Source organism: Carassius auratus, chromosome 29, assembly GCF_003368295.1.
Source record: "Carassius auratus strain Wakin chromosome 29, ASM336829v1, whole genome shotgun sequence".
Lineage (NCBI taxonomy): Eukaryota > Metazoa > Chordata > Actinopteri > Cypriniformes > Cyprinidae > Carassius > Carassius auratus.
Genome location: NC_039271.1, coordinates 18,802,621 through 18,824,268, shown reverse-complemented (window position 1 = coordinate 18,824,268; position 21,648 = coordinate 18,802,621). Strand labels below are relative to the sequence as shown.

The 21,648-nt window shown below is 38.5% G+C and overlaps 2 protein-coding genes across 3 annotated transcripts in view; both read right to left on the bottom strand.

The window, feature by feature from the left end:
• The window catches only part of LOC113048276 (protein Wnt-5b-like), a 71,717-nt gene extending 67,685 nt beyond the window's left edge, over positions 1 to 4,032 (bottom strand). The window contains exon 1 of the mRNA XM_026209992.1: positions 3,269 to 4,032. The gene's annotated coding sequence lies outside the window, so the exon portion shown is untranslated. The remainder of the gene's footprint in view (positions 1 to 3,268) is intronic.
• Positions 4,033 to 9,176: 5,144 nt separating this feature from the next.
• LOC113048274 (ELKS/Rab6-interacting/CAST family member 1-like) overlaps positions 9,177 to 21,648 on the bottom strand; it is an 89,414-nt gene continuing 76,942 nt past the window's right edge. The window contains exons 5-6 of one of the 2 annotated variants that reach the window (XR_003276433.1): positions 14,142 to 15,135; positions 9,177 to 14,067 (exon numbers count right to left, since the gene is read on the bottom strand). Coding sequence is in view for 1 of the 2 variants with exons in the window: in XM_026209989.1 (XP_026065774.1) it covers positions 14,998 to 15,135 (138 nt within the window). In the remaining variant the exon portion in view is untranslated. Of the gene's footprint in view, positions 15,136 to 21,648 lie in introns of both variants that reach the window. The other variant, XM_026209989.1, reaches the window with a different exon arrangement.

The following is a 21,648-nucleotide window of genomic DNA, read 5'->3' as shown; positions in this document are numbered from 1 at the left end:
TGTGCTATGGATGATATGGGGATCTAGTATGTGTGTGTGTAGCGTGTGCTCAGGCAAGAGAGGCAGGTTGGCTTGTGCAGGTGGGCTGTTGACGGTTTTATCTCTCAGAATCAGCTTTTGAGAGGTTTCCCAGAGCTTTGGCCACAGAAATATGACTGGTGTCTGCAGCTTCTCATTCCACCCCAGAACTCAAACATTTCATTAAATGAATCAATGTCTTAATCATCCCAACCCCGTCACATTCCAAATACAACAGAAAAACAGACAGACACATATAAAGGAGGAAAGGGGAAAAACCTGGGCTGAGGTAGGAACGAGGCTAAAAACATCTGAAAGCTAAACTGCTAAACTATCTGAAAGCTCTTGATCAGATATCCATTCAAAAACGAGGCTTCAGGCTGCGTGATCAAAGAAAACGGCCACAGATTCTTTAAAAACTAACAAAAGGAAAACCTCAACAAACACACTTCATTATACATCCTCTAGATATTTACTGCACCATGGATAACACATTTTCAGATTCATGCTGATTCAAATCACTGCATTGCCGCAGAACAAATGGGAATAATCAAGTGCAACATGGAGGCCTGTTTGCTCTTACCCAGACTGTCCTGTTCAAAAAGAGGGAGTATTACAATTTCAAAAGGAAATGGTACGCCAGATTAAAGCACAGGACTCAGTGGACTCTCTTAACCTCAGTTATAAACTCCAATAGTCTTGTTAGAGGGAAAAAGTAAGTTACTTGTGTGAGAATATGGTTTACTTTACTGTTAAGTACCGATAAGGACTTACACACAAGCACATCTGGCCAATACGTTCAACACAAAGCCTGCATATCAATTAAACCTGCACAAATACAGTCTCTGGCAGGGAGAAAAGGTAAAACACAAACACATGAATTCAATGGCCGACACAGGGGAATGAAACCCGCAGCCAGCGTTTATACACACACCAGGAGATATTGCTTCCCACTGTCTGTTCCTCAGTTCAAGCTGATAAAAGAAAGCCTCAGAGTACATCGAAATCTTCACGTGTTTGGTTAATTGACACCTGTTTATATTTTTGCGGTTAGAAACTATTTTGGCCGAGCAGACAAGAATCTTCTTATCATTCCAGAGGCACTGAAAAGATAGCTTTACATTACACAAACACACAGAAACTCAAATACCGCTGAGAGGGCAAAACAAGAAATATCCATAATAATAAAACAAAACAGAAGCACTGAACAGTTTGCGTAAAGTTTGCTGACCCTTAACAATACCTCAGAAATGTATCTGAATGCTATTTTACGACACATTAAGCCTAAAATAATACAATCTAGCCTGTTTGTAGGATATCTTCTATTAGATCCGATCTCCTCCCAGCGACTCCCAGATGTTTGTATTCCCCAAGATTAAATTAAGTTTTAAATTATGGTCGTAAAAGCAAATTGACAGAGAAGAAAACTTAATGACCTTTGTTTTGTTACAGACAGTCCTTGCTTGATAGTCTTCAAACAAAGCAAATCCCATGGACAGTTTGCATGCAAAATATTTAACTGAAAAAAAAAACAATCTCAGAAAAACTGAGTTAAAGATAGATTTGGAAATGGCCTTTACAAATTACTGAATTAATTTTTTTGCAAAACTCAGATTTTATAGGACCATAGCCCAATTAGCAAACAAGGCAGACGTTTTACACAAAACACCGATGGTTGAGTGTATGTATATATTAAAAAAATAATAAATAATGACAATACTTGTGTTTCGTCGATATCCAGTACTGAGCAGCGTACTGTTGCTATGGTTACGTCCTCAATGCGAACATGACTTCCGTTCGCGAGCGTGACTAATTTGTAATCTAATTTCTGAGGTTACTAAAGCGTTTGAAAGCACACACACATAACATCAGTTCTACGTAAAAGAACAGACACTTTAAAATCCTTGCGTCAAGGTTCAAGTCTGGCTTCCTTAAACTCCCACAATTTGGACCCTGGCGCTTTTCAAATGCCCGACAAATCTTTTTCATTGACAGACTACAGATGGCTTATTTAATAGCTGCACCAAAAGTCAGCAAGCGTCAGTCATTATTTCAGCTTCAGCACATTACATGAAGTGTTTTTGCAAGAAAATCCCGGCACGATCCAGATAAAATCATTTCAAACATTTGCCCTCAGTTTGAAAGATGTGTTCATTGAAAGCAAAGAGCGGTAAGTGTTTCAGATCCAGTCTAACATTAACTGTTCAAAAGAGTGAGTCATTTAACTCAAGCCAACTTTGGACTATTAATAAAAAAAAAAAAAAAATTGTCAACAATTTCTTAAGAATCCAAGTGTGTAGGCCTAAATAATGCTCGGGGAATATCGTAACACATTTAAACGTCTGTAGCGCGCTGTGTATCTATGACTTTTATATAGGATCTCCATATTTGTCTTTTACATAGCTTTTATAAGAATTTATAAATCTAGAATTTATCCTACAATATATGGGGGGTTGTAAGTCTACAAAATAGGATTGTAACACTAACAGAAAACATGAACATAATTAAATTGCTCGAAATAATAGCTAAATTCATATCGTCCCCCCCCCCCCCATGTAATTTTTATCCAAAAGGTAAACAAAGAGAAACATTTATCTTGCGAGTAAAACTGCTGTGGAAATGTAGAAACAAATATAGAAATTCATAAAACATAACTGTGTGAATATTAGTCAGTTTTACCGCTGTGTCAAATGCAGGCCTATATAGGCTACACTGTCCCATTTTTTTTTTTTTTTGGAAATCTTTGTGGGTCCAGTACATTGGAAAGTGTTACAACGCTCCCTTTTCTGGTCAACATTTCTATGTTTAAAAAAAGAAGAAGAAGAAGAAGAAGAACGCTTGTATGGATGTTAAACAAGAAAACCTGTTGATACAGACGATAGGCTACTAAGTTTGTCATTTAATATCCGTCAACATGAACGCAAATCAAATGATAAACCTGACGTAAAATTATACAGTTTTACCCCTAAATAGTTTTGTGTCTTGTGAAGCCGTTATATTTAAACAAAGATTACTATACCTTGTGCTTTCACCTCAGCAAGGTGGTCAACATTTATGACAGAGATTTTACTCCAGTAGCTAATTTCTAATTTCTCAAAAATACAATATAGCCCGCTCACCATATGCCTACGGCAACCTGGAGATGAATAGGGTATATGAAAACTGAAGGTACAACTTCTCTTGAGGCAAAATCACCAAGGATACTTTCCAAACAATACAACTTTAAGATTTGATAGTAAGTACCACTTACTCGTTTGCAGATCTCGATCTATCCGTTCAGTGCAGGTCTCCAAAAGTTCCTCCAAAGTTCCAGAGCTGAAGTCCTGACAGCTGAACTTGGTCTTCTGCTCTACGTGATGTTCTTTCGAAGCGCATACAAAGTAGGAGTTACTTCTGTCAATATGAAACAATTCCAACTCCGATCAATTCAACTTGGCATTTGCGCTTCCAGTGCTTCTCTGTGTTTCATTCACTTCAAGAACATACTCCAAAACAGTCCGGCGCTGTCCACTGAAGAAGAAGAAGAAAAAAAGTCCCCCGAAAATCACTCGAGTCCAAGTTTTTAAAGTTTTGATACACTTACCGGGCTACAGAGCATTAGGACGTCACGCAACAGGTGTCAATTAAACATTCGATAACTTGACAAGAGCGCAAACAAACGCGCTGCGCGTGCGGTGCGCAACAGCAGCGAAGCCTTTTCCTTCTTATTAGAGAAATTAGTAAGCAAAGCAGTCTGGAGTCAATCAGTCCACCTCACAGAGCTTATGCATTCACAACTTTTTGCGCTCAGAACTTCAGTTCGGCATTAAATCCTCTTTTTTGCGCAGGAGACACGGAAACCTTTTCAAACTTTCCCCCTCTTTTCTTTCTAGAGGCTGCTCGGGCTTTTAACCTTAAACCCTGCTGCTTACAGAAAGCACTAAAAGCAGACGACGAAGAAACTCTAGCGACTGCTTCAGTCCGCAGGCAGGGGGGTGAAGGAGTGAGTTTTGACTCGTTTGTGTATTGCCTACTCATGGGCCTGCCCTCCCCATCTCTCCAGCTTCGGATTGGGAACAGGGGAGGGAGAGAAACCGCAGTCCTCCAACAGCGCGTTCCCATTTGACGAACACTTGGACTAGTGTCCCAACCACTGCTCCTATTAGTCAGCCAATAAAGTTGTAGTAATTAGTTTTTATAAGAGAGATGATCTTTATTGTGGCAGGCCTGGGTATACTTTGGAAACCTAATCAGAACTTCATTTGAAATATTTCTTATGTACAGTTTCACTTTGTATTAAACACTTAAACATATGTGTGGAAAACTTGTCACACTGCACCTGTGATTTCTTTTTCTCTCTATATTGTTAGAAGAAGTCTCTTACGCACACCAAGGTTGCATTTATTTGAAAAGAAAGGCAGTAAAAACAATGCCATTGTAAAATATAACTGCATTACTCTATTGTAATGTATTTGAAAACTTATTCCTGTGTGGCAAATCTGAATTTTAGCACTATTACTCCAGTCTTCAGTGTCACATGATCCTTCAAAAATCATTATGCTGATTTTGGACTCAATTATGACTGGTATTCAGTTATTAATGATGACTCTTCTTACTATAAACATTAGAATGATTTCTGAAGGATCCTGTGACACTGAAGACTCGGATGATGGCTGATGAAACACATTCAGATAGAAAAGAGTAATTTTATATATAATTATATTGTATTTTTATCGATATACATACATACATACATACATACATACATACATACATATATATATACATATATATATATATATATATATATATATATATATATATATATATATATATATATATATATATACATATATAATTGTCTATATAATAAGATTTTTTAACCTAAAATATTTTTGTTGATTACCGTTTTTCAAATTAAATAAATGAATAAAATTATTGTATTATTATATAATTATAGAAGTACTATAGAGTTTGTTTAAAATAGTTTAAGATGAATTATAGCATGTCACATATATATTAACCCACACTGCATAAAATTAAATAATATATAGGCTAAGCATTACTTAATCATATGCAAATTATATATATATATATATATATATATATATATATATATATATATATATATATATATATATATATATATATATATATATAAAAGCAATACAAAAGAGTTTAATCTAACAACACAGTTTCGAATAACAGTGCGCTGTAACTTGATTCAGAAAACCTTTATGCTGCACAGAGTTTGCTGCGACTCTACAAAAGACAATCATACTTTTGGCTCTGGGCCCCGGTGGGGTGCAGCTACAGTCCCGCACACATATGGAGCGACTGAACGAACGGTAGATGACAATGGAGGACAAACACGCAGTAGAGCCATATCAGGTTTCCACATGTGAAGATATTGCTTTAACGAGCGTGGAGGGGCCGGCGGGTCAGGCCCAGTTGCATTTCTCCAGAACACACATTCTGTGGCGCTCGACTCCTGAGTCACGGCACACATATGGGCCTGATCTACCGCTGCGTGTCCACCTCTGACATCTGGAGCTTTCGGAGTGTGAAAGATTCTGACAAAAGTATCGATAACATCTCAATCTGCTGAGCCCTTTTCCCATCCCAATTGTTGTAACAACATTGAGGGATGAAGGTATTATAAGGGACCTTCTAAAGTTTCATTTCGTACGGGTTAAGGAACCCGTTTCTCTGTGGATACGGCGAGCTGACTGACACTGCGGCTTTCATGGGACTTTTCACGTCTGCCACGGCAGATCAAATGTAAGCAGAATGTAAGCATGTCAAAGTGGCCACGATAGAGACATGCTAAAACCATGATGTGTTCGAAATGCAGCTTTTATCCGACAAAGATCCCAGGACCCACTCACTCCTGTACATAATCAAACCCAGCTTCAGTCCTCGGGCTCTGACTCAGTTCCAAAACCCTTCTTAGAATTGCTCCATCAATTACCTATATATAACATGAGTGCAAGCTTGTCTTATTCGCTGAAATGAAGTCATTTCAGCAGTTTCCCAGAGTGCATTTTGACATTGCTCTGTTCGATCGGGACAGACAGACATTATCTTGAGCTGCTGTTTCATCCACGGCTGTGTTTGAAGCTCCAGGTAAGATCATCCTCTAGAAACCTGTAAGAGCCATTACAAGCTCTGACATGTCTGGTTCCTGCAGTGCATGTGTTTGAGTGCTCACTTAATAATGGCCTTGTAATTAGCTGTTTAACTCTCAACAAGCCTGTTCATTTTCAGCAAGATCACTTCTAGACACTGATTTACAGTATAGGTTAAATAACAGCACAGGTTTGTCTGTCTGTAATTTTTTATTATTTTTTTTTTCAAAAAAGATTAGCGTCAGCAGAAAGGTACAGCCTTTCTTCATTCTGTTCAATCTATCATTACTTCTGCTTGCTAAGGCAAGTATCGCTATTACTATTGCTCAAACTAAAAGTTAGGGGTTTTAACAATTTCAACATCCTTCCAATTTTAAGTAAGAAACTGAAAGGCGTTACTCATCCAGCACAGTTTGTGCTCCAGAAATGAATGACAACTCCAATCGAGAGTTTGAAGAGGAGAAGTGTTCTGTTACTTTTCTAAGTGATTGGATACAAAAGACATAATTGCTTTAGAGGAATAGCTCACCTGATAAAGAAAGTGTACTCACTCTCGTGCCATCCAAGATGTAGATGAGTTTGTTTCTTCATCTGAACAAATTTGGAGAAATGTTGCATCACATCCCTTGCTCACAAGTGAATGGGTGCTGTCAGACTGAGAGTCCAAACAGCTGATAAAAACAGCACAATAATCCACACAACTCCAGTTCATCGATTAGTATCTAGTGAAGCAAAAAGCTGTGTGTTTGTAAGAAACAATTACATCAAGATATTTTTAATCTTGTGGATTATTGTGATGTTTTTTTTTCAGCTGTTTGGACTAGATCATTCTGACGGCACCCATTCACTGCAGAGGATCCATTGGTGAGCAAGTGATGTAATGCTACATTTCTCCAAATATGTTCTGATATTCTAGGACCAGTGTGTCCTGAAGAAATGAAGTGTAGCTACACCTTAGCCTTGTAGTTTTGCATAGGTAAACAGTACTCTAGTTCTTTCCCCATGTTACAAATCATTCTTATATCCTTTCCCTATGCATAGTCACGTAGTTAGTGCAACTGTGTGCACTAAAGCAAACTTTGCTTATGATAATGCCATTTCCAAATAGGACAGACAAATGTTGAGCGCAACTCACCTCAAAACACAGACAATCCACCACATTCATGTGAGTGACGGGTCTTGTTTTCTGTATGATCTTCAGGAAGTCAAGTGATGTGTAAAAAGGCGTTTTTCCATGCCTCTCCATCCTATAGACAAGGCATTTATTTTAGGTGCTTGCTGTTCTTTTTTCACTCTTTCCCCTTGCTTCTTGCAATCAGTGTGCCTTTGGCCACTACGGCTGAAACCACATCATTTCCACACCCACACACGGACCTCTTATCCTCTGCGCCTCTCTGTAAAAACATGCACAAGTATTTCTATATATACATACACTTTAAACAGAAAGAGAGCTCTACAGGCCACTCTTGTTTGGATATAGGGCTTTATGGGATAGAGATGGTTGCCAATCATTGGTTGGTCTGCTTATCCAGGAGCAGCAGCACCATGATTCCAGGCTGAGGAAAGGCAGATCTCCCTCATTCCTGAGATGCACAGACTCTCATTGAGTGTGTATTTGAATTGGCCACACAAATGGAAACATCAGTTGGAATCTATCCATCCATCTATCCATCCATCCATCCATCCATCCATCCATCTTCAAATGTAAAGGCTTTTTCCCTCAAAACTTTTAAACTGAGCTTTTTCTTCATTAAGTTCAAATTGCAATTTTGCATCCTTTTTGCTTCCTTAATTCAAATTCTGAAAAAGAATTGGAATTTAAACACATTCTAAATCCACTTCCGAAAGGCACAACCCTGGTCAGAATACTTACCTCTCTACTACGCAGTATGCAAATGCAATAGCAGTATAAATGTAGCATGTCTGGGAGTGTGTTTATACTGCAGACCTGTGCAGTGTACCTCTTACTTCAACTGTTGAGAAGTTAATTCTTCACGGAACAGCACATACTCTGAAAGTATGAGTCTGGATGTAGCTCCGGTGATTTCTGGACCAGGCTCAGCACATGCAGTAAGTAAGGTCTTACTATGAAAAATTCCCTATAAAATTTGCACATTTAAATGGTGGCTTAAATAGTGGTCATATACTTCGCTTTTTTTTTTTTAGCAAACACAGGCTTGGCGTGGTAGGCCTCTCCAGTGATTTTCCCCAAAATGACAGGATCTTTTCCACTCAGCGTGCTCTAGGCGCTACTTGGTATATATTGCATGCAAGTTGTATATATCATAAAATAAGGATTGTAAAATAGAACAGGAACTCCGCTGGGTGGCTTAAGTAGTGATGTGTAATTGGCAATAAATCCAGTCATTGCGGGGGTCTGTCCAAAAGCTGGAGGAGTGACACAGTGTCTGGAGTGGAGTGACACAGAAGAGGAAGGGAGGCTCCTGCTGAAAACTGAGGTGGTCACCACAACAATACAGCTTACACAGATATGAGTCCTATGGACCCTCTCTCACTGAGTAAGTATGGGACACAGAAGCTCTGATCCAAAACCTAGTGAGCTACCCTGCTGTTTACTGTCTACATAAGCAGTTGCCTTCTAAGGCAGCATCCTAACTTAAATGGAACGTCATAATATGACTCATTTGGAACACTCTAAATGTGCCACAAGAAATATGACTCATGAATGATTCCAAAAAGGTTTGCCATTAGCATGTTACTATGCTAAGCTAATGACACAATGGTTCAAATGAACATAAAAATACATAAATATTGGCCAAAATTGTCAATTTTCAACTTGAGTGAAATATTTCTCCCAACTGTTAGTCCATCTTGCTTTCGCAATGCATCCTGGGATTATCTTTTCCACACAGGATACATGCGATTCTGCATAATTTTTTGACTAAAACGAAATATCTTAGAATGTATAATACATTTGATCTTTTGACATCTAGGTAGGGAGCTCACCAGGTTAGTAACAGAGAAAATGGTACATATTATTTGAAAGAATAATAGTGCATCATAACTGACAGAAACCACTCAAACACGAAGGACTGAATGACAGAGTTTATATACATACAAAGGCAAAAGCTGAATACAATACACCTTTTTGTTATTTTTCATTTTCTTTTTACAGAAATCATTTATCTTTTCCACACATACATAAGGCAGTCTTTTTTTGTGAATATGATAATACTAAAATAAGAAAAAAAAGAAAAAAAATGACAGCTTTGGGTTAAAGTAGACATTTTTCCATTTATTTTTCCTCATTAAATTAAAGGGGGAAGGGTGAGAATCCTTTTTGACAGTGTTTCTGTGTACTGCGTAGAAAAAGAGCATGAATCATTAGAAAAGATAGACCCTTACTGTGACAGAAGGCAGGGTTGCTGGAGCCAAGAAAGCATGATGTGGATGGGGTGACACTGAGGTCTGACACTCTCTTAGGACAAAATCCAGAGGAAGAAACAGGAGTGCCAACTACAAGTAAGCAGACAGAACTTTTACAAGAGTCTAGAAAACGACTGTGTTACCACATACACCACAGTTCTGAGTCGAAATGAAGATTAGGTCCTGAATAATGCTGCTTCATTCTACTCAGACACTCAAAAGATTCTAATACACATTTGATAGAGGCGTCTGATCTGGTGCTTCATCTAACTGGACTCCAGCAGCCAACCAAGCACAGCAGGCCTGGTTTGGATTTGACCTCTTATTGTGTCAATTAAGGTTTAAAGGTTTAAATATGAAACAAACATGTTATAAACAGTAAAAGGTCACATGACTTGGCTTTGGTTGCTGATGAACGACAGGCAAGTTATTATTTGTGGCACTTTCTAAAGCAGACTAGCTTCGTTTGGCACCGAATTCACTCGGATGGAGAATGGAAAGTCGGACATAAACTTGCCAAATCCTTCAGCGGATGTTTTATGTGGTTTCATGCTTTAAACAGTCTCAGTCCATCAAACTAAGTGGAGGGAAGTAATGCATGAAAAATGTGGACGTGTTGACGGACCGTTTGGGTAAATAATGACAATTCAAGATGAGTTAATAAGTAAACAATTTAATAGGCAATCCACTTAGGATGCCATCAAATTTTTAAGTGTGTTTACGCGTGCAATAAATTACTACGAACAACAAATGAAGCTTCGTGTCGAGTGATGCTGATCATCTGACCAAAACAGTCAGCACAACACGGTTATTATCTGCTGCAAACACACGAATGATGCTAATCTAAAATAACAATGACTTCCCAGCAACCCAGAGTGCTATTAGGATCACAGTTCTCAAGCAAAGGTCTTGGCATCCTTCAGTCCACTCGGAACACGGTCATGGATGTTTCTCCCGCCCCAAGAACAGACATACATGTTTTGTAATATAAAACACGCTGCAGTTTTCAAGATTGCAATCATGCACACCATCAAGGACTGCAAAACAAAAACAAACAGTCCCAAAAGTGTAAGATGAGTTGGAATCAAAATCAAACGAGATGCAGAGAAGATAGCAACAGCACACAATCAACCACTTTTGAAAATCTTCGTTAACTTAGAAAGGCTTCGCTTTTGCTTTAATTTTAATTTCAAGACAACTGTTAGTGTTACTAGTTCATTCTTTTATTCTTTTTTCAATAGCAGACAGCCATTTTGTTCAGACGGATATATTCTCTTTCACAGACACTTGTGCAAATTGTTCAACTAATCTAGGTCCAACCATCAACATTTATAAAGATAGATTTCTGTGTATACATGTGTGTACTAGACATCTATGGCAGTGTTCTCACAGTTGCGTCAAGGTCTGGATGGCAAAACTACCAATTTACACTAAGAATTCTAACATATAACATGAAACAACCCATTTTTTAAAAGTATTTAAGTATATACTATGATAAATGTCTCATGTTATAGGGCAGATTTAAAATCTGGACAGCAAAATGAGCGACTGGAAAATACAGTCGGGTCCTTACAGCCCATGTGAAGCCTGGCCGCCCCACGCTTGCTCTTTCTCTCTCCCCCTCCATAGACATGCCTCAATGAATTTAATGAGGATGAAAAATGTTCATACTAGAACAATGAAGCAATATCTCATGCTCATTCTCACTCATGGCTGAGCGCAGTTTCAAGCCAGGTAGATGTAAAAAAGCCAAAAGGTATGGAAAGTCAGCTCATGCTACAAGCAGCCATGCACCATCACTAAAACCAAAATAAACATAAAACACCTCTATAAAGCCTGTATATGGTTATATATATATGAATTCAGGTATGTCGTGTTATAATGCAGAATATAAACAGAATTGGGCCACTCTTCAACATTGAGATCAAAAAGTGGCCTAATTTATCTTATACAATGTATTCCTAATGACTTAATAATTACTTCAATTATTATCAGTTTATGTTCTTATGGTTACACGCTTAAAAAAACAACACATGAACACCAAATTCATGTTTTGTTTTATAATGCATTATAATCATTAAAGGGTTTACATGACTGAGCAAGTATTACACAGTACAAATGAATACAAATTAATTTGCATTCAAAATACTTTGATAGATACAGGCTTCATACAAAGTGCTACTGTTTTGGTAATGAGCTGCTGAAGCGAGAGCGCTGGTGTAGATCTCTCCTTAATTCCTCAAAAACACAAGGAGGAATCGCTGAGATCGGGAGCCTCTGAACATACAGAGTGATCCAAAGCTTGCAGGGAATTTCCAAACTCTTCTGTGTGATTAGGTCTGCCTATAACTAGCAATCACATAAATACCAGCGCTCAAGAGAGACACTCACTCAACACACACAATAACACCCTCTGCAAAGCGCCAGGTCATTCTTTCTCTGATCTGCTCCCAGTTATCACAGCGTTCCTTCTTTTTGTTTTCTTAGTGAATTCTCCAGAGTGCTCTGTGCTGAGCGGCAGTAAGAGGCCAGCTCCTGTACTGAAGGACATAAATTGTGATAGGGCCTGTGATAGTGAGTGCATGTGTGTGTGTGCGCACACACGTGAGGGCTCTGTGTTTAGTCTAAGCAGGGAGATTCAGCCACGGTGCAGATAACTGAGCTCCATATTTCAGAGACCCACGGGTGATGGCCAAAACTGTGTTTGTGCGTGAACGAGATAGCAGATGGGAAGAAAGCGACAGAGATGAAAAACAGGACGGGCGTCATCAATCAGCGGTTTGATTTTAAAATCCCAACAGAGCTGCTAGTCACATTTATGTCCTCATAAGGAAGTCTATCAGCTGTAATTAAGAGCATAAAACCATAAAACACTTAACAGATATGCAACGTATATGACTGCAATAAGATCTGCGGTGCCAAGGGTGAGAATTGGCACGCGAACGGGCGTTTTCATGGTATTGTGCATGTAAGCGTGGGAATATGTTGTTAAAGTGGCTACACATGGCCACAATCAGCTTAATTTAATTATAAATCCATTAGGGTGAAATCTCACAAAATAGGTTAAGTAAATTATATTTTGCTTTAAGAAAATACAAACCAACAGACATTTTGACTACGTTTAATGACAAATTAAAGATATTTTCCTCCAATTCTCATGTAAATTGAAATAAAATGTTTTACACTTAATTATTATTTTGGAGTTTTGGAGGATTTTTCCAAACTGTAATACAGTATTTTTTTGTAATCAGAGTCGAATGAGAAATAACATTAAGACATTAATTACAATAATAATAAACTTCATTTATACGCCTTCAAATTCTGAGCGAAAATCTGCTTAGTTTTTTTTAATGAAAATAGTACAATTTGGTTTCCTTCCTTTTTATGCAACACATCATTTTTTTATTATTTCTTCCTTATTTTAGGTGCAATGTGACCAGGACATGTTTTTATGAGATTCACCCAACTACTTAAACCCTCTTTTAGAGTAAATCTTTCACAGAGACAAACAAACATGAATCTCTAGAGGACAATATACTAGTACTAGCTACAGCTGCTAAATTAGCAACTCACAGTACAACTCAGAGGTCAGTCAAATCTGGGTGAAGCAAACATCTAGCCCAACAACACGTGGCAGGTTCCCTCATAACTAGTGTGTGTATGGGCACGAGGAGAGGTGGTATGGTGATATGGGAGCGTGCGAGAGAGAGAGAGATGATTATATTCGCTGTGATCTTGTGCTGTTTGTCTTGTCTGTCCAACTTATCGTGCAGAGAGGAGTATGACTAACACAGCACAGCAGTTCAGAGCCATAAACTACACACAGGCATGGATGAGGGAGGGATGAGGAGATATAGAGAGAGAAGAGCAGAGGGCAGGTTACACCCAGTGTCATCCACAGGGGAAGTCGACTCTGGACTTTAAAGCAATGGCAGATATGCCTTGTGAGGCAAACACGTTTATCACAAGTTGAACGAGGTTGTGTCTTATCACTTCTGTGGCCGGTCCAGAAACGGACACCTAATGGCAATGGATATAGACCCATATAACCATAAAGTGAAAGAGGATACACCTGCCGGCTGTGCTAACAGGGATGCCCAGCTCTGAGGATGATGATATGAAGCCAAGCAAAGAGAAAGAGAGGTGCATGACGGTACATGCAAGATTCTTGTGATCAAAGCTTGATGATATCTCAAAAAAGCAACCGCAAAAACTGTGAGTGGAATAAAAGAGGAGTTTATCTAAACAGATACTCTTATTTGCCCTTATCCGTTAAGAAAAACTCTGTAGTCTCCAACTCTTTGCTTTGGAAAATTGAGGAAACTGAGAAACTACTGCCAGTCTTCATCCCAGTGTGAGACAACATAGTTTTCAAAGTACGGAATGAGTGATAGGTGCCTATTTTCCTATTCCAGTGATGTGTGGCAGCTGCTCTCTGATGATGAGGCACTTCTGCGTCCACAACATCTGCGTCGGTAATACACCCTCTGTTTTACCGCCCTCGGCATCAGAGAGCCGGCCACGAGAAAAAAAGAAATACATAACCGATCCAAACCTGCCATATGCAAAGACAAATGTTAGCAGCAATAAACCTACAACTTCCAAGGCAAATAATTTTCTTCCTCTCACCTTTAACAGACACAAACCAGGTCTGTGGTTTCCTTAGCTGGTGACAGGTGCATGCGGGATAACATTACCCATATTGTCCGTTTCGTAACGCTTATGAACGAGACTTCAGAAGGAAATCGTGCAGTAACCGAGTCAATAGTAAATTCCCAGATGGTGGGGGTTTCAGTAATCTAAACCCGCTACTGACTTAGATGGTAAAAGTATGTTTAAGTCCACACGGACTGTCTGCTGGCACAACCCAAGCATTAACCAAATTCTGAGTGAAACCAGATGGTTCGGGAGTGCAGGAGTTTTGCCCTGTGCGAATGACCCATAATTTAACGTCAGTAACAAAGCATCTAGAAAAAAAAGAGGGGCAGGGGGTGGAATCTAAATTGCTTCAAAACGGTTTCAAAATCCTGCAGCTTTTAAAATCTGTGGCAACAGTGTATACCAAGATAAGGAGACTATTTCCTGACCCTCACAGAGAGAACTTCACCTCCCGCAGGATGGGTTTCCAAGACCAACAATTAAATGAGTGAACATGTCTTATAATATGTCAGTTTCTTCCTCCCCATGTTTATGTGAGCGTAAACAGGATTCTGAAGGTGCGGAGAGGATGAATGTGGTGGTAGGGGATGGCAGAAGGAAAGCCCACCATTCCCACATCCCGAAGCCAATCCGAGCGTGCACTTGACTTGTGAGCTGTCAGTCTTTCCCGTATGTGTCTGTCCTTTGATTTGTGCATGTGGGTGAGGGTGAGAGAGTTTGTGGGCTGGAATCCTGTGAAATCAAGTGAAACACAGAAGAAAGGGAAGGAGAAGCAAGAAGAGGAGGAGGAGGAGGTGGCAGGGCTCGGCTTCGTGTTCTGGTCCGGTCAGCAGGACTCCTCCAGAGCATTGACCACCTGCTCCAAGATGTCCGGACAGTGATCAGCAATCTGTTGCAGGACGGAGTTTGCGTATTCCTGCAGTTCGGCACTCTCTCGTTCACACTGCTCCAGCTCGGATTCCAGCTGAGGAACCAGAGAGAAAGAAAATATTAAATATACACATCAACCTAAATCATTCTATTATTTGAGGTTTACTATCGGATATACAGTATAATGACTTTATTTCTCTTTGTCCAAATTGGCTAGGCATAACTTTCCACAAATGTTTTGCCGCATGGAGATCTGGAGAAAATTGATTTTTTCAAAAGATGGCATTCAAATGTTCATTCTTACAATTCAAGTGGAATCACCCCCCCCCCCCAATCAAAAAAATAAAATAAATAAACAAAATTATTCCTCATTCTACAAAAAGTGTCATATTTTTTCATTTTATTCTCTGGTTATTTTGATTATTAATATTATTTGCAAATTTAATACGCAATAGGCTAAATTTATATAAATATAACTATTCTTTCATAAATAGTCTTCATAAATAACAAAAATAAAACAAAAAAACAGTAATCAACTCTTTACAATGTCACGATATGGTTTAATTAGTTAACATTGATTAATGCATTAACTAACATTACAAAACAATGGGCCATACACTGACAACACAAGTTAATAAAAATACTAAGTTCATTGTTAGTCATGTTAGCTCGGCTCCATTAGATAATATTAACAAATACAAATTTTATGTTTTTTAAATGTTGAGTCCATGTAGATTCGTTATTTATTTATTTTATTTTATTTTTATTTCTTTTATTATAATTATTTAGAGTTTGTTTGGAATATTAACTAAGACCAATAAATGCTTTACAGGTATTTTTCATTGTTAATTCATTTTAACTAATATGCACTAGTTAACTAATGTTGCACTAGTTAACTAATGTTAACAAATGGAACCTTACTGTAAAGAATTACCACACACCCCTTAATCTTGACAAAACAGTAACACTCAGTATTGGCTTATGTTTTAATATAATTCAGCAAGACTGACATACAGTGATGTAGCATCCAGCACACTGGTTCCACTCTCCTCAGGTGCTGTTCTCCAGAGAACTGTTAAATAGCCCATAGAGGAGGCGTCTAACGAATCAAACTGACAAAGATTGAGAAATCAGGAAACTATGGGGGTGATGACGCAGAGCGCAGACTGTGAGCTCACGAGGACCCTCAGTAAGAGGGTCTCTCTCTGACTCTCTTGTCTAGCCCATAAAAAACTACTGAAAACAAATCACCTCACCAAGCACTTCTTTTTAAATCGTTACATAAAAATCAACGCTTGGAATTTGCCCGAAAGGGTTATTTTTCCACTCATTAAAAGAAACTTAAACTAAAGAGAGGGATTTAACATTTTACAGCACCTCTGTCTAATGACAATCACAGGTGTGGTTATCTTTAATGCTCAAATCATTTTTCCAAATGATTTCCGTAGAGGTTTGGGTATGGTGTGGAGAAATGAGAGGAGAGAAAAGGGATTTCCTGGGTGCTGGCCGTGCCAAGCATGGCAGGAGCAGGTGCCACTTAACTAACTAAAACACACACACACACACACACGTGTGCACACACTGTGGCAACACAGGAAGCAGATGCTAATGTGGCCAGCAGACAGTTTATTTTCTTTCAAATGATTTAAAAAGACAAAAATATACTCTCATCAAGCGGACTAATTATTTAAACGGTGTGAGACAAAGAGAGAAGGAAAAGATTAATAAAGGGAGCTGAAGCATATGCGTGGATGATCTATTACCATAATCACTATTTTTATCTTGTTCTCCAGTAAAAATATTTAAAGATCTTAAAAATAATAACTTGAGAAGCAACTTGCATAACATAATAAACTAGCATAAGATGGTAAGATAATCACTGTCTGATAATCGAGAATGTAACCGTTATGTTTATTTAACTTACCCACTGGCAGGCCAAGGAAACGTTTTCTGCATTTCCTTTGCTGATTTTAGAGGAAAAACAGCAGAAGTTTGTGCAATGGGTTTCATTTTGGTAATGTTTGTTGAAATGAAGAGTAAGCAATATTTACCGGTAGCTGAAAACATAATTAATATGCCAAAACATTTAATAAATAAAAACATGAATGGGTTAGGTGAAATGAATGCTATTGATTTTATATAATATCTATAAATGTGTCTAAATATCTAATGCAGTTTAGCTTAAATAAATGTATATAATAGTTTAGAATGTTTTTTAACTGAAAAACATAAAAATACTGATTAATTTTTTAGTTTGCAGTAACAATTGCACTATTGCACTTTTAAACACACATACACAGTCTCTGATTAAGATCCCACTGAACCCAGACTGTCCCGGGACCCAGTGTGTGGCCTCTATTTGGCCCTATCTGGACAATCAGTGTTTTGTGGCGCTGCACTGCTTTTAAATTGCTTTTCGGATTTGAACACAAGCCACTGAACCGAAGCCCATAGAAAGTGGAATATTTCACAAAAACCCACAAAAGTATTTTTTTTGGCTCTCTTGGGCTATCAAGGCCAACTTTAACAAGGTTAATGATAAAGACATCTGTAACAATAACTGGAAGTAATATTCATACATCATAAAATATGTTTCCCTTTCATGTGTGTTATTGTGTAGGATTGTAACATACAACTATTTCATAATTAAACAAAACATGCCACGGTGGGTCACTGGGGGCAAGCGATGCGATCCTTCAGACTGGTGTGTGAACAACTGTTGGGCAAACAGCTGGAAGCCCCCTCACAAGCCACACAGCTAGTGCTAATGCTACGCTAGGTGCTCTCGGGCTCTGAGAAGATTTGAAAAGGGAGGTGACGGATATGCCCAAGAAAGTCTTTCCATCTCATGGCCTCAGAGCTAGGAGTGAGCAAAGGGGCTGGGGTCAAATCCTGGATTTCAGATGATAATAATAATGCAAATCACTGACAAAATGCTCAGTAAGAAAGACAAAATGGCTACACGAGAAGTCCAATTCTGTACAATAGACTATAAGGCAAATATGTAGATGAGAAACATGCATTGAATGATGAAAGTAGATGTATAAAGTCAACAAATAATGTTGATGCGGATAATGAGATGCAGGGTAGCTGGTGTCCAATATAATGCTGATATATACATTACTAAATGCAAATGTTGCCTAAATCAAATGAGCACCTATTTTGCTAAATATTTTCTCAAAGTTGATGCAAACAGCTAAAGATGAAGTCTCAAATGACCAAATTTTGACCAGCCTGGCTAATATATTTGTTTTGTAAGTCAATGTATACATTCCTGAAGAAGCTGCATATTCTAAAATATCGCACATCAATGGAAAAAAAATAAAGAGGAGGAGTGTATTGAGTCATGAGAGGAGGGCCTCATCAGGGGCTGATGTATGGGCCTTCGTGAGGGCGCAGCTTGGCAGAGCGCCGCTGCTGTAAGCCCCATTAAGAGTAGACAGTGGAGAACTGAAGGAGAGGGAAGAAATGGCCAGGGGCCGGCTAATGCTGCCACACGTGCAGCCCACTAGTAGTAGATGGGTTAGAAAAATTGAGTGGGCATGTGGAAGTTTGTGAAGACAATGCTGCTTTTAAGCTGCTGGCAAAAAATGTTTAAGGTTACATCATGCCGTAACTCCGGCAGAAAGCTCAGTGGGAACGCCTGTCATGTACAGCGTTTTACACATCACATTCTGGGTCATTAATTATATTTGAGGCTGATTTGTGCTTTCAGCAACCAAAAAGAGTGTGGCACACTCAGCTAGTCAGTGAGTCAGCAAATTCAAGTCAAGTCACCTTTATTTATAAAGCATTTTATACAATACAGATTTTGTCAGACCATATTTATCCATAACAAGCAATTATTTTGTCAATAATGCAAACATAATTAAATTCTGCTGTAAAGCAGCTCTAAAAAGAGGACAAAAGTAAAGAGTCAAATTCAGTCTATTATGGCTGTATAATTATTCGAAATTAAAATAAAATATTGCGAGATGGCTTAGCATGATAATTAATCTCAAATGGTACATTAATTAAAAAAAATATATAAATTTGCTGCATGTTTCAGAGTAGGGCAGCATGATTAATTACATGTGATTGTCATTCGTGTCTCTTTAGTAAAGCTGGTTCTGTGATTAGTAGCCTACTAAATATCCATCACCTGCTTCCAAATGAAGAGGCACTTACTACACAGAGCTGTAGTTTGCTGACAAGCTACGCAATATCGCGTTCATAATTGCAGATGAATCGCATTTGGATATGGACACGATATTGCGTAGCCTGTCAGCGAACTACGTATATTAAGTGCCACTCCATTTGAAAGCAGGTGACGGATATTTAGTACTAATCACAGAACCAGCTTTACTAAACAGACACGAATGACAATCGCATACAATTAATCATGCAGCCCTATTTTAGAGTGAAGCACAGCACTGTTTTATGAATTGGCATCTACAACAATTTTCCCCCAAAGCGTGCCGCACTACTTTTTAAAGTATTTAATGAAAAATAATATCGAATTTTATTTTTTGCTATTACTAGAGTATTCATATGCTTGTCTTGTGGTTGTTTTTCTGAGTGGTATTTTATGCTGTTTAAAGTTTTTATTCCTCATAGTTTGCATGTAACAACTTTACCTATGTATAGACATTGTGCAACTTTAAATTGCTTTGTATACAATTATTAATCATAAGAGGAGTGATAGAAAGGATTTAATTCTATTGGTCAAAGTTCAGAAATGAAATTAATAGAGAAGCAATGTGTTACTTATATGGTGTACATTTAAGAAGTAACACATATCTTTATTCATAACTTAAAACTACATTGCTTAAAAATCTGAACTTATTTCAAAATACTTGATTTCATACACTTCCCAACTATGTAAACGATTACAGAAAATCAACTGAGCATCATACAGTAAACAACTGAGGTTCACACACTACTTTCACATTGTCCCGAACGCAACAAATGCAGAAACATATGCCTCGTTGCTAGGAGATGCATGAGAAATTAAAACAATGTGTTCTAATTTCAGCTCAAAATATCCTCTGACTGGATGGAATCACATTCTGAAGCTTAAAAATATTTTTGCCCATCATACCCTATGTGAAAATTTGTATGAAATCTGTCAACTATGACAGCTCAAATCTGCAGACTAGCTTTGGCTTTTATCAACTAGCAACACATCCAGACTGCAAATCAGGGAAAAAACTGTAAAATTCATAAGAGTGCCAAGCATCATCCCAACATTGCTGCAAAGAAATCTGAATGTTTGGACAAAGGGATTTATAAAAATAAATATATAATTTCCTTTAAAAAGTTGTATGTAACTAATACCTGAACAAACTTTAACAGGTGCAACACACAGAGACACACAATGAAGAAACGAAGCTCTCCGGTATGCCAAAAGGACGGTCACTTCCTGATTTATGACTGTGTACTTAACAGAAATCCTAAAAAAACAGAGCTATAAAGATAACAGATAATGCACTATTTACAGGGAAAGTATCCATATCTGTCCCCACGCCAGCCTTGACCCAAAAACATGAGGAAAGACGAGAAAATGAGAGACAGAAAGGAGGGAACAGGCAAGAATGTAGCTTATTATAGTGTTATCATTGCAGATGATTATCAGGTGTTATTGTGTGCATATGTTCAGCCTCCCCTGCCTGTCTTGATAAACAACAGCTACATTAATGAGAGCAGAACAAACACAGCAGCGGACCATCACAGCCAGTCAATGACAGGAGAGTCTGGACTGTGCTGACGGCACTGACGGTGACTCAGAATAGATGCGTTTCAACAAATGCTGGACCACACATTTACGCCTGGAGTGGCACATGGAGATCAAGTGGCTGGTTTCATTCAAACCGTTTCAAGCAAAAACACTCTCACATCACCCTGGATGACACAGCCTCATCTCTGAAACATATAGTCATCCAGATCCTCCAATTAGTGGGACAATGGGGAATGTTTTCTAGTACGTTCTCAACCCTATAGCTGAGGCAAAGATGGCAATCAGGAGCATCCTAGGCCTTGGCTAACAAGCTCTAATCAAAAAAAAAAAAAGGACGAAAGAAAAGTGTGAAGTAAAGGGGTTATCTGGGGTTGAGGATTGACCGTCTTCTGCTAAAGCAATCAAGACTTTGTTCAATAAATCTGTATGACGAAATAACACCATTAGCCTTTTCCCTAAATGTGACACTGCTAGAGTATATAGAGAGAAAACAATGACTCTTTTAGCACAGAACTGTATTAAAAGGTCCTCATAATTTTCGAGGAGGGAAGGGGGTGCTGATTTACTTCTCACCCCCCCCCCCCCCCCCAAAAAAAAATCTTTGGGCCCCTTTTCACCTCTAATAAAGTAAGATGAAGTCACTCAAAGCTCCCTTCTTGAAGGTTCTTTTTTCCAGTCCAAGCTTCATTTGGTCCCCTCTGGTGTTCTGCTGGTTCTTGTGTGCTGTTACCTCCGCCAACCTGACACACCTCTTAGATGGAGGTTTTACCCTCTTCCACACCAATCATTTTCCAACAGGAATGAGCTAGATGAACTGGAGTCTCAGCCTCGGATGGCACACTGCCCATGGACACATAAATACTGCACATATTCCTTTATTCTGATTGGCTA